Raw genomic sequence first — 13,022 nt, 5'->3', positions numbered from 1 at the left:
TCCTTGGCCGAGGGAAGGTGTGTTACGATCTCAGACACTTAGGAAGTAGGACCCAATTGCACGACCCGGGAGACAGAGATAAAGTATTTGTAAGTACTTTATTTTTCGGTTCTGCAGTGAACAAAATGAAAGCGCTCACGTAGTGAGGGATCAAAAACTTTTCAAGAGCACAACATAACCCGACCTGATCATGGCAAAAGACCAGACGAACTGACAAGGAACACTGGGAGACAGGCGAATTTAAGCACATGGTAACAAGACACAGGTGGGACCAATCAGGGGCCGGGCTGACACTGATGAGCATAGGAGACAGGTGTGATGACAGGTGAAAACAATCAGGAAGCCTGGAATGAGAGAAAGCGAACATAAATGACCTGAACCTCTCTAGCATATCTGTCGGTGCACAACAGTACCCCCCCCTCTAGGGCCAACTCCTGATGGCCCAGGCTGATTGTAAAAGTCGTGGATAAGAGTCTTGTCTACGATAAATGAAGCAGCTATCCAGCTTCTAGCCTCAGGACCGTAACCCTTCCAGTCTACCAGGAATTGCTTGCCCTCCCTATTACGGACCTCCAGTAGCTTACGGACCTTGTAAACGTCACCCCCTTCAAAGAACTGGGGCGGTGGAGGGGGCGGGAACAAGTGTGCTCTCACACACCGGCTTGATTCTACTAACGTGAAACGTTGGGTGCACTCTCAAGGTCCTGGGAGTTGCAAGCGCACGCCGGGTTGATGACTCTGGACACTGGAAACGGACCCACAAATCTCGGAGCCAGTTTCTTTGAGGCGACATGGAGTGGTAAGTCTTTGGTAGAGAGCCAAACCTTTTGGCCTGGACTGTAGGAGGGAGCGACCCTGCGATGAACGTCCGCAACAGCCTTCATCCGAGCTGAACTGGAGAAGAGACTGGCGAGCACCAGCCCAAACTCTGCGACAACGCCTGATCATGGCATGTGCCGATGGAACCATCACCTCTTCCTCGTTGTTAGGGAAAAGTGGAGGCTGGAAACCATTGACACAATGGAATGGAGAGAGACCTGTGGCCGCCGTAGGAAGGGTATTGTGGGCAACCTCGACCCATGTGAGGTGGTCACTCCAGGTGGTCTGGTTCCGGGAGACGAGACAACGTAGCGTAGTCTCTAGTTCTTGGTTCAGACGCTCCGACTGTCCATTTGACTGAGGGTGATATCCTGATGACAGGCTGACGGTGGCACCTATGAGTCGACAAAACTCTTTCCAGAAGGCGGAAATGAATTGTGGACCCCTGTCGGAAACAATGTCATTAGGGAATCCATGGATCCTGAATACGTGATTCATCATGACCTCTGCGGTGACTTTGGCAGAGGGAAGCTTGGTCAATGGGATGAAGTGAGCCATTTTGAAAATCGATCAACCACTGTTAGAACCGTAGTCTTGCCTCTGGATGAGGGAAATCCTGTCACAAAATCCATCGAAATGTGTGACCAGGACGATGGGGAATCGGCAGCGGCTGGAGCAAGCCCATCTTAACTTGAGATGAGGTCTTATTACACGCACACACCGGACAAGCCGCTACATACTCGGCCACATTTTCTTCATGGATGGCCACCAGAAACGTTGTTGAATCCTGAACATTGTTCTTGCTACTCCCGGATGGCACGAAAGCACAGATGAGTGAGCCCAGTGGATGACCTTGGAGTGAAGAGCCTCAGGAACAAACAGCAGATTGTTGGGACACTCGCTAGGCGCTGGATTCATGACATTTGCCTCTTTAACGCCTGACTCCACTTGCCAGGAAAAGGCTCCGATCACCCGGTTAAGTGGAAGGATGGTCTTGGGCTCTACCGCAAGTGGTTCGGGATCGTAAAGACGAGACAAAGCATCGGGGTTTTGATTCTGAGACCCCGGACGAAAAGAGAGTGTGAAGTTGAATCTACTAAAGAAAAGTGTCCACCTGGCCTGACGGGAGTTGAGACGCTTAGCCTTTCTTATATATTCTAGATTCTTGTGATCTGTCCAGACTAAAAACGGTTGCTCTGCACCCTCCAGCCAGTGTCTCCATTCCTCGAGGGCAGCTTTTACAGCTAACAATTCCTTGTTTCCCACGTCATAATTCCGCTCTGCCGTTGTCAACTTCCGCGACAGGTAAGCACATGGATGCATCTTGTTGTCTTCTGCAGAACGTTGAGACAGTACTCCTCCAATTCCCTCATTGGAAGCATCCACCTCGACCATAAACTGGCGCTGGGGATCTGGAATGGTGAGTATGGGAGCTGATGACAATCTCTCTGTGAGAAGTTGGCAAGCGAGATCCGCCTGGGGTCCACTTGAAGGAACCTTAGGAGAAGTCAGAACATGCAGAGGAGCAGCAACAGAACTGAAATTCCTAATAAACTTCCTATAGAAGTTAGCAAATCCTAGGAACTGCTGAACCTTTTTCCTGGAGTCTGGTGTGGGCCACTGGGATACTGCACTGACTTTCGCAGGATCCATTTGGATATGATTAGGTGAGACTATGTATCCTAAGAAAGACACCTCTTCTGTGTGGAACTCGCACTTCTCTGCCTTGACATATAGCTGATTATCCAGTAGTTTCTGCAAAACTTGGCGGACATGGTTAACATGAGATTTAGCGTCTGGGGAGAAAATCAGTATGTCATCCAGATACACAAACACTGAAATATTCAAGAATTCCCAAAACCTCATTCACAAAAGCTTGAAAAACAGCGGTGCATTGCACAGTCCAAAAGGCATTACCAAGTACTCATAGTGACCATTCTGAGTGTTGAATCCAGTCTTCCACTCATCCCTTGTTTTATTCTAACCAAGTGATATGCATTTCTTAAATCCAACTTGGTGAATATCTTGGCCGTTGAAGCAGTTCAAAAGCAGATGACATGAGTGGCAGAGGATAGCGGTTCTTCACCGTAATGTCATTTAGTGGACTGTAGTCTATGCAAGGTCTCAGAGACCCGTCTTTCTTTCCCACAAAGAATCCGCTCCGGCTGGAGACGATGAAGGACGGATAATCCCTGATTTGAGTGAAGAGGAGATGTATTCATCCATTGCTGTTCTCTCAGGTCTCGAAATCGAGTAAAGTCTCCCCTTGGGAATGGGGCTCGGTAAGAGATCAATGGGACAGTCAAAATCTCGGTGAGGAGGTAGCGACAAGGCTTTAGACTTGTTAAACGCTTCTTTTAAATCATGGTAACAGGAAGGTACCTTGTGTAGATCAGGATAGTCAGGGTGATCTATAATGATCCTACTAGAGTCTGTTGGTGCATTAACAGGTTGCGAAAGTTTACACCTGCCTTTACAATCCTCTCCCCATTCCTTAAGCTTTCCTGACGGCCAGTCTAAGTGAGGACTGTGGATCTTCAACCAAGGAAAGCCGAAAATAATCTTGTGCTGAGTCGACTCAAAATATGAAATTGCATGCTCTCGGTATGGTCCTTATTTATAGTAATCTGTATGGGCTCAGTGCAATGGGTAACTGTGAACAACAAGCGGCCGTCTAAGGCACTGGCACTAACAGGATGAGATAGCGGGACAGTTTTTATTTTTAGCTGTTTGACTAGGCCCCAGTCTATAAGGCTTCGTCAGCCCCTGAGTCTATTAACACACCCTGGTCAATGGTCTGATTGTTAATACAAATGTCTACCTGAGTAACAGGTCGAGGAGGGAAGTCTGCGGAAACTTGCTCACCAGCGCCTCCTTTTTGACTGGTGAGCACGATCTTTTCCGGGCATGAGCCCTCTTTGACAAGTGAAAGTAAATTCATAATACGAGAAAGTACACAGGTTTTTAGCAGAAAAAAAAATTCAACAATAAAAGTGCTTATTATGCAGAATAAAGAGAGTCCTATCACACTATTTTTATTTAGCATTCATAAAAAGCATGCGATGTTTGGTTTAAAGAATACTGTATTGTAGTTGTTAGTTTATATACATGTTAGTGTGGATTATATTATATAAACAGATAATGAATACAAATATAGTAAACACTGTTATACTATTAAATATGTCTTATATGAGAAGTTCAAATGGTGACAAATACTGGCTGTAAGTGTTTTAATTAATAAACGATATCCCTGTATCTGCTTATTTTCTATAGTGGGTTTTAGACCATTTATTCAATGTTTATAATCACAAATGCTAAACATGTCCCCAACTAAAGCTATTAAATATATATGTTAAGTAATAAAAAGCACAACCTCTATCTCTCTCTCCCGTTCTCTCTCTCTCTCAATCGGACTGTAGTTTAGAAGGAAGTGTCAAAGGCAATACTCAAACAAATACTTCAAAACTGAACTTAAATCCAGACCCTCTGTACATGTAGTTGATGTTACTTTCCACCACCGAGTTCAACAGACACTGCTGTCCTTTTATAACTACAAATGGTGTTGCATTGCCACTGTATTTGTTTTGAGTCATTTATGCGTTCTCAGATTATGCTGCTTGCTATTTGATCTGGTTTTGGTCGTTACATATTTGCGTCAGGGGTCTCGTATTGTATCGATCCTATCAGATCATGTTGTCATGCGCACACGTCAAATTATACAGACCGCACGGCGCTTTTCTTACCGCATTGACCACAAAACACTCGGATAAACCGAGATATGATTATTTCCCACGTGACAAAACGCAATGTCCCTGATCAGCCACACTGTGCTCCGCGGTGGGATGCGCATTCGCACCGAGCAGCCAGCTTCCTCCAGCGCACCGAGCAGCTCCGGATGCTGAATACATGCGCAGTGCTGCCGTGAATCACAGATCACCACGACAACCCGCGGTCACGCCGATCCCCCCCATCCCCCCTCGCTACCACCCCCCTCCCCGTCAGCAGCATCAGTGAGGTCCGATCCAGTCCATCGGCGAACAAGCGAGCACAGAAAACCCACCGTGAGTATTATAATTCTCTTTTTTCTACTTGTATGTTTTCTGAGTGCGCAGCAGTTATTCTGTGATACGTGTTCGAGGGTCGAGAGCTGCCGTGTGCCGCTGCGTGTACACGTCCGCTGCCTACAGGACAGAGCAATGACGTGATGAGGGGATATTTAGTGCCGGTGATTCATGATGGTTCATCTGCTTTCGGTGAATGAATGAACGAGCTTCGCCTTCAATGGGGTGTTTGCGGCCGGATGGACTGCGATGTAATTTGCGCAATCGTCACGTTACATAAACGGCTCTTAAATACGCATATAGCCTATTGATTGTCCTCGGGGCTTATGGACACATTCATTAAGTCCAAAACTGATTCAATGCAAGCTTTATGTAGCTAAATATGACGTATAAAATAATAACTGTCTGCGTAAAAGCATATTCTGATCTGCAGCCTAATTAATTCGACAATTAGTCGAGTGTCAGCCTTCTTATATGTCATGTGCTGCTGTTGCATCCCTGCTCTCTGATTCCTGGTTACACAGCCTGTCTATATTCTCTCAGCATGCAGGCTTAATGCAGCAGGTTCAGATATGCGTGGCCAGTGAAGCCTGAGGAACTTGAGAGGCACAGGGCATAAACAGCCCATACCTATTCATAACACAGCAGGTCTTCACCTTCAGAGAGCTGCTTCCTGCCAGTCCTGTTAAATTGTTAAATAAAAGCTTGTGGCCGATGAATTAAACTATAATTATGCCATAATTTTTCTTAATTGTGGGTAAAATGAAGATTTATAAGATGTTATTTGCAGCTCTCTTTTGCTTGCACTCATTTCCTGCCAGAGTGTGGGAACACTGAGTGGTTGACAGCAGCACCCGGCTCATTTGTTAATCACAGATTCAGGATGATTCATCGCATACACTTCCCTCAAACTGTTTGGAGGAAGAAATGGTCTTTAGCACAGATGACCAGTTTAGCCACCCACTCACAAAGGACACCAAGTTGACTATAGGTCTTATTTGTATACTCACTTAAATGTATTTTTTTCTCCGTTGATAAATACTGCTCTATAACCGCTCGGAAATAAAATGAATAAAATCAAAAGAAGAGATTCTTTATCAAGATTTGTCTTCGTCCTTTTCCCAATTCAGAGGTGATCATTTTGCACCATCTTCTCAACTTAATGACAATACACAGTATACTTCAGCCGGTTATGGATGTGTCCAGCAGCCTAAGTTAACGATCCTGTGTCTCCATTATCAAACACACTTTCCCAGTGCATCACGGACGTCTCCTGCAGCATAAACACTGTAGCTCTTTGCCTCCTGGTGAGTCTATCCTCATTGTGAGTCACTGGCGTCATTGGGGCCTGTGGGCTCCTTGGCCGAGGGAAGGTGTTGTGTTGCAGTGTGTGAATGAGAAAAATGAATCCCTTCAGAGCAGCAGAGCAGAGAGGCGTTCGGCGGCGCGTTGGATTTACTCGTCGTTTCTAAACATTAAAGATATGAGTTTGGAGGAAGAGATGGAGTTGATGGTTGTGGAACATGTATACTTTGGATTGTTGTATTGCACAAACTCTGAGGATGCAAACACAGAAGTCTGAAGTCACTTAAATATGCCACCACTTTAAACCATATACATGTAATTCCACTCACATAATAAATCGATTATTTAGGGAATACTCAGACATTTTGGGAAATATGCCTACTTGCTTGGTTTCTGAGAGTTAGACAAGAAGATTGATATCATCCTCTTATTTGTAGCTAATGCAAGTTAGCTAGTTAAGTTTGGCGTAGATGAACCAAGAGGCCGTCATTGCATATCAATCTTATTTATTTTTGTATCAGACACACTTTAAATAAATCATATTTAATGTTGTCTGTGGTCTGTATTACTCTTGTCCTTCTTATAAACAATCTATGGTCCTGTCTTGTTTCTCCTCTTCCCACCGTCTCCATCTTTTTTCGTGCCCTGGTAGTGTCCTCGCTTTGAGCAGCGCTGTCATATTTGGTTACATTTGGGCACACAGTTTGAGTCAGTATGACCTGAGCTGGTTGTCCCTGCTCTCCAGATCTGTCCAGGCATTTTCAGGCAGCTCAGCAGCCATGGTGAAGCTAGGCAGCAATCTGTCAGACAAACTGGAGAAGCAGCCGTCTGCGGATGACGGCTTTGATAACATCCCCCTCATCACTCCCCTGGAGGTCAACCAGCTGCAGCAGCCGTTCGCAGACAAGGTAAGTGCGGCCTATTAGGTCGCTCTTTGCGAGTCTGTGGATGTGCCTACCTACATATGCTTGTTTTTTTAATCTAAAACAGATTCGCTGCCGCACACGTCTGGACAAACACCATTAAAACTCACGTGGGCACACTTACCCTACAAGCTCAGGCCCCGACAGGGAGACTTCTGTATCCCCCTTTCGTTACCTGCCGTCCCAGGTTCAAACCTTGGCATCAGCCCACGCAATGCGGGCACCTTTTGAATGCATAATGCAAGAGGAAAGCTCTCACGATCATATTTTGTGTTGAATGAAGCACTCAGTAGCACAGGATGTTCCACAGGCTGTCTAAATGTTCCTGAAACATTAACATAAAAAACACTTTGTAGCTCACAAATCAGTTTTTTTTAAGGCATCGATTAAAACGGTCTGCTTTTGCAAATGATGCTCGTGTATTTTTAGACATGGAAAATTATATTTTGAATGGGTCAAACACTTTGTTTAACACTGGGCACAACATCAGCCATCAACCGTAATGTGAAAAACAAATCCCAGATAATTAGCAGGTCCACAAGAGTCACAATAACATGATTGTTTCTGCTTCAGATCATTGTGAGGACGTCAACACAATATCAGCTGCAGCAGAAGAAGAAGAACAAACTGTACGAGCCCAATATCAGGAAGCTGAAAATCAACTTCTACAGTGATGTTTCAGACAAAGCTAAGGTACAACAAGTCGGATCATGTTCCAGACCAAAAGAACAAAACCAACAATGGATGGATCACACTTACAAATATTAACTGTGAATCCAAAGCGCAATGCACTAAACTACGGGCTCCATCATTTAGAAGAGAGAATATTAAATAAAAATGTGTCGCTATAGAATTTATAATTTCTTTCTCAAAGCAAAACACATCGAAAAATATTGACAGCGCATATGCTTTGGCAGAATTTTTTTTTGAATAATAACACGCAACAATAAACTAAACAATTGCTGTACTAATAATAATTTACCATAATACCATGATCACACACACTGCACTTTATTTTCACTCGATCTCCAATTGTGTATTAATCTGCTAATTAAAATAGGGCCCGACAAATGCACTTCATTTACCTGTTTGAGTAATGTTTGCTACATTCTACAATGCTTCGCTGTTTGACCAAAAATATTGAGCCTTTTTTCAAATTGCATTTAATATTTGTTACTTTATTATATCTGTCTTCAGTCGTAATCAATTGAGGCTGAGTGCCAGGGACAGAGTTGGGAAACCACAAAGTATCAACACACGACTAATGGATTGTTGGTTTTGGTCTTTTCAAAGATAAAAAATAAAAAAAACGAAATATATTGCCAGCCTTATTCTTTTTAAGTATAGAAGGCATGTGTTGCTGAAGTGGTGTACTTGTTTGTGTGTGTGTGTGTGGTGGCTCAGATCACAGGTCTGATCCTCATCACGTTGGCCTTCCTGACCAGCCTGCTCCTCCTGCTAATGTACAAAGCCATGTGGTACGACAAACTTACCTGCCCAGAGGGTTTCATCCTCAAGGTAAGCAGCATAAACACACACACACACACACACACACACACACACACAGATGCACACACGTGGATTTCCATGATTATGGGAGAGAAATACAATCTTCCTGAAGTAACTCATGTATTAGTCTCGTCCTTCCATAGCACAGACTTCTTATTTCATTATCCAGGCCGTAGTAGTCTGTGCGTCATCCACTCAAAGGCCACTTACACAGTCTACGCCGCAGCTGGTGCTTTGTTTCTCGGCACGCGGGAGGATTCTCTGAAAACTGGAGCTGGAAACCCAAACTCATTATCTCCCAACGACACCTTGGAGGCATCGTGTAGCGAGCCACCGTTGCCACGCATGTTAGTTAAAGAGCCTGTCTCACATAAGAAAGGAGAGAGAGAGAGAAGGAGGGAGCCACAGAGCCCGGTTTCTGGTCAGGCAGAGATTGGGATGCCTGTGAATCGGAGGGGTCTTTAATTAGGGCTGAGCGTGACTAAACTGTGATTAAAGGCTTAACAGTGAGGGGGGAAGCAAGGAAGGGAAGGGAAGGGAGGAGGGGGGGGGGAACCTTCCGGCAAGGCTTTTGAAGTTTTTTGCCGGTTACAGTTGCTTTCAGCATTTTTTTCCTGTTAATGCGTTGTTGGAGAAATAAAAAGGGGAGTGAGGATGGAGGGAGGCGAAATGACTGCTGTGCTTTTGAGAGGTTCGACTCCTCACTGAGAGGGAAGGTCAGGTAGTGGATCCTCGGAGAAGAAACTCTCGTGAGGTCAACACAACTCAGTGGGCTCCTTCCATAACATAACATTAACAGGATGGATGCTCAGTTTGTTTGATATAATTCACCCACATTGTCTCGTACACACTCGGCCTCCTCAAAAACAAATACACCTGAGTTTAAAGATGTTGCACATCATGGTTTTAAATTGACCTCGCAACCGTGGTGTCTTAGTACCTTAAACTTTAACTATGTCTGTGCTTTGGGATCGTCAACCCTGCCAGCATCATCGGAAAGAACTTTGATTTTTGAGAAATAATCAAGAACTATGCAGTAAAGAACCTTTATAAGTGTTCACAGATGAACATGAACAATCAATTGCATATTAGTTAATTAACAGTTGTTTCCCAAATTATATAGATAGTCTAATTTTTCATCCTACTCTATATCATTTGATTAGGGGTTTGTCTAAACTGTCCGTTAACTAATTGTTTACGAGCAGTTAGCTCCTCATGTGTTCCTTGGTAACTACTAAAAATGGTGTGTTTCCTTATTGCAAAATCTGAAACAATTGTCATGTAAACATTAACATATTGATGATTCAAATTTTCTTCAACAAGGATTCAAAAACGTAATGTCCGCTTTCAGTCTTCAGAAATGTCCCCATGTAATCATCTAATAAAAGATGTCAACAAGTATGTTAATCATTATTACTGAAGCAAAAATAACCATGAAGTGATGAATTTCAGGAACAAATAGGCTGCCTATGTTGACCTCCTGGTGTGGACCCATGTTGTTAACATCAGAGCTGTTTGCCACCTTGAAACAAACAAAGACGTGTTTGTCCTTCTGCTGTCACAGCAGAAGCATTGCACCCCGGCAGCTCTGGAGATGTACTACACGCAGCAGCAGGAGGACCCGGGTGTCCGCGGCGGGGCCAACAGCGGGCTGTACGCCGCACTCAGCCACCTCAACCAGGTCAAGAGGACCGGGTCTGAGCTGCCGTCGCCATGGCTACCAGTCATCAACGCTCTGAAGGAGGCCGAGGTGGCCCAACGAGGTAGTGAGCAGCAGAAAGGAGTGCTTGAGGGAGAGGAGTGACGGGTCTGACAGGATTGCTGGTGTGAAAGGGAGGAAGTGATGACGGGGGGGGTGGTAGAGGAGAAGCCCTTTTGATTGTATTTGTTCAGGAGTTTATTTTCCTTTCCCCTCGTGTCGTCCATCGAACCGCTTGTTTATACTGGTGCTCCGAAACCATGAAGGTGTCTGTATAACTACTGGAATTGTAAATCAGCTCTGTAAACCTCATGTTTACTCAACTTCAATACACGTATATTTCGTTAATTCTTCTATTACAGTCTAATACACAACTTGTGTGTGTGTGTGTGTTTGTGTCGTAAGATGTTGCGGTTAGAGGCAGGAATGTTATTAAAGTGTTGGAGAATGTGCCTGACTTTTACAGTGTCACTGAGGCGTGAGTAATCGCCGACATCTGCATTCAGTGTGTGTATGTACACTGTAAATGTTCATGTGAGCGCATGTGTATTGCATGCATGTTTGCAGTTGTGTACGCGTGTGCGCATACATCCACACACCGTATGATTTGGTGTATTTATCAGCGAGAGTATGAGGTGTGAGAAGAGAAGCGAAGCGAGAGCTCAGACTGAGAAGTGAGGATAACAAGTTTTTAATGAGATCACGGCGAGTTCCTCCTCATCGCTCCGTCTCGTTATCTCGTTATATCTATTCATTTCATTTCAGAGGGGAACACGTATGAAATTCTCAGCATATGTGCCCACACTTCCAACTTTAAGAGAAAGAACTATAATTGACCATTTTAATGTTTTGTCGGAAAAATGAGATTTAGCATGCGATTATCTGGAAATGGTAAATTGCAGACCTGTTAGTTCGAAAGTGTTTTAAAGAGACTTACACAGTGGCGTTGGAAACCATCAAACTATTAAAAATCTACTGAAAAACTACAACCTCTTTGTCATTATGGGTTTTTGTGTGTAGAATAAGTTGCCAAACAAGTACATTTTCACTATTATAACTTAAAACGACAACGCAATAAAGTTTGCAACATGTAAATGGAGGTGAAGATATTCTGAAGCCACTGTACGTCTCTTTGTTATGTTACATGATGATGTGAGCAACTTACTGTCGTTACGAATACAACTGGAGAGCTTTTAACTTATTAATAATAATAAAAAAATTTACATTTAAATAATGCTGTATTTCCATGTGTGGAAGATGATTGTAAATTATGAGTTTTGTTCCTATATTTTGTTTTTGATGTACGTTGCTGTAAGTATTCTGTAATGCCATTTTAAATGACAGTTCAACCACAGGGTTGACTCATTATATATGAACGTATGAAGTAGCTGCTCTAATCATGCAGTATAGATGTAATCAGTGCTCATGATGTATACCTAAAAGCTTCTATTGTTTTCACATGTTTCTATTTATTTCATTAACAAATCTGCGTGTCTAATACTTGGTGTCTTTCCAACGATAAAGTTGTGTTTGTAAATCTCCGCTTTGTTAAAGATGACGAGTTCCTTTCCAATCCATTGCACATCCACTTTTAAAGGGGACAAATGATGTGAAGCAAATATTGTTGTTTTACATCAGTCACCGGAAATAACTCACAAGTCTGCCACCACTTATTTTGACCTGCTTTTCCTCTTCTTCACGCTCTTCATGTGAGTATGTGAGATCACAGCACAGCTTGGCCCCGGGGGTCCAAGTGCCAAACATTTACATCAAAGCAGATGGCTCTGATGTCACTGACTGAACAGAAATAAATGACTGAAGTGTCTCATTCACAACCGGACCCGTTGATTTACATCTCGTATTCTCTGATGGCCTTAATTAATGGGACAGATGATATATTAGCGGTTGCGTTTATCAAAAACCATTCATTTGATGTTTTTCAGCCAACAGCAACAAACTGAGCTTTTAATCTAGAGCGGAGTCCGAAGTGGAAGGACGTTAAGGACACTCTGTAAGCGTTTACTCCTCAAGTGCTCTCCTTCAGTGCAGTTTGGAGGTACTTTAATTGAGTTATTCTATTTCATGCCAATTTCTATATTTTTAGAAGTACTTTTTACAGTAAAGCAATGCAACACTTTTAAAAGTAAACCATTACAGGAAATAGACCGTAGTTCACATTATATTCTTATTCTTATTGGATTATTTTCATTAACGTTTTTACTTGTAAGTAGTATTTTAATGTTGCAGCCGGACCACATGTAGCTACAGATAATTGCAGTGTTTAGACATGATATTTTATGATAATGATGTTTACTGTACTGTAAATAGTACAGTAAGAGACATGTAACTAGTAATCATAATAAAATGTGCAATCTTTTCCTCCAAAATGTATGTCAGGTGAAATATAAAGTAGATACTTTAGAAATACAAGTACCTCTTAATTGTACTTGATTAAAAGTACTTAGTTAATTTACTTTTGAGACTTGCAGTGAAGCACATTTTAACAAAATGCTTACTACTCGTACTACTACTTTTAGCAACAATTGCTCCTAAAAGTCTGGTTTGAAGGGGGAAAAAACAGCAACAAGATTATCAGTATGCATAGAAGTCAAAATATGATTCCTTCCTCCCCAAACTTGGTTTAGCAATTCAAAGCCAAGCCACATCCTCTCTCTCTCTCGCTCACTCTCTCTCTCTCTCTCTTCG

The 13,022-nt window shown here is 43.1% G+C and overlaps 1 protein-coding gene across 1 annotated transcript; it reads left to right on the top strand.

Moving 5' to 3' along the window:
* Positions 1-4,795: 4,795 nt before the first annotated feature.
* Positions 4,796-11,857, top strand: caly (calcyon neuron-specific vesicular protein). The gene is made up of 5 exons (XM_056409561.1): positions 4,796-4,880; positions 6,931-7,093; positions 7,682-7,801; positions 8,513-8,626; positions 10,182-11,857. Exons 2-5 carry the CDS (start codon positions 6,965-6,967, stop codon positions 10,419-10,421), a joined length of 603 nt encoding a protein of 200 aa, XP_056265536.1. The 5' UTR covers positions 4,796-4,880; positions 6,931-6,964; the 3' UTR covers positions 10,422-11,857.
* The last annotated feature ends 1,165 nt before the right edge of the window (positions 11,858-13,022 follow it).

This window comes from Pseudoliparis swirei, chromosome 24, assembly GCF_029220125.1.
Source record: "Pseudoliparis swirei isolate HS2019 ecotype Mariana Trench chromosome 24, NWPU_hadal_v1, whole genome shotgun sequence".
Classification (NCBI taxonomy): domain Eukaryota; kingdom Metazoa; phylum Chordata; class Actinopteri; order Perciformes; family Liparidae; genus Pseudoliparis; species Pseudoliparis swirei.
The sequence above is the reverse complement of the archived record's forward strand: the minus strand, read 5'-3'. Positions and strand labels throughout refer to the sequence as shown.

Coding starts and splice junctions, on each gene's coding strand:
- caly (XM_056409561.1), top strand. CDS start 6,965: ATGGTGAAGCTAGGCAGCAATCTGTCAGACAAACTGGAGAAGCAGCCG. Junction 7,802..8,512: donor ATGTTTCAGACAAAGCTAAG/GTACAACAAGTC, acceptor GTGGTGGCTCAG/ATCACAGGTCTGATCCTCAT. Junction 8,627..10,181: donor CAGAGGGTTTCATCCTCAAG/GTAAGCAGCATA, acceptor CTGCTGTCACAG/CAGAAGCATTGCACCCCGGC.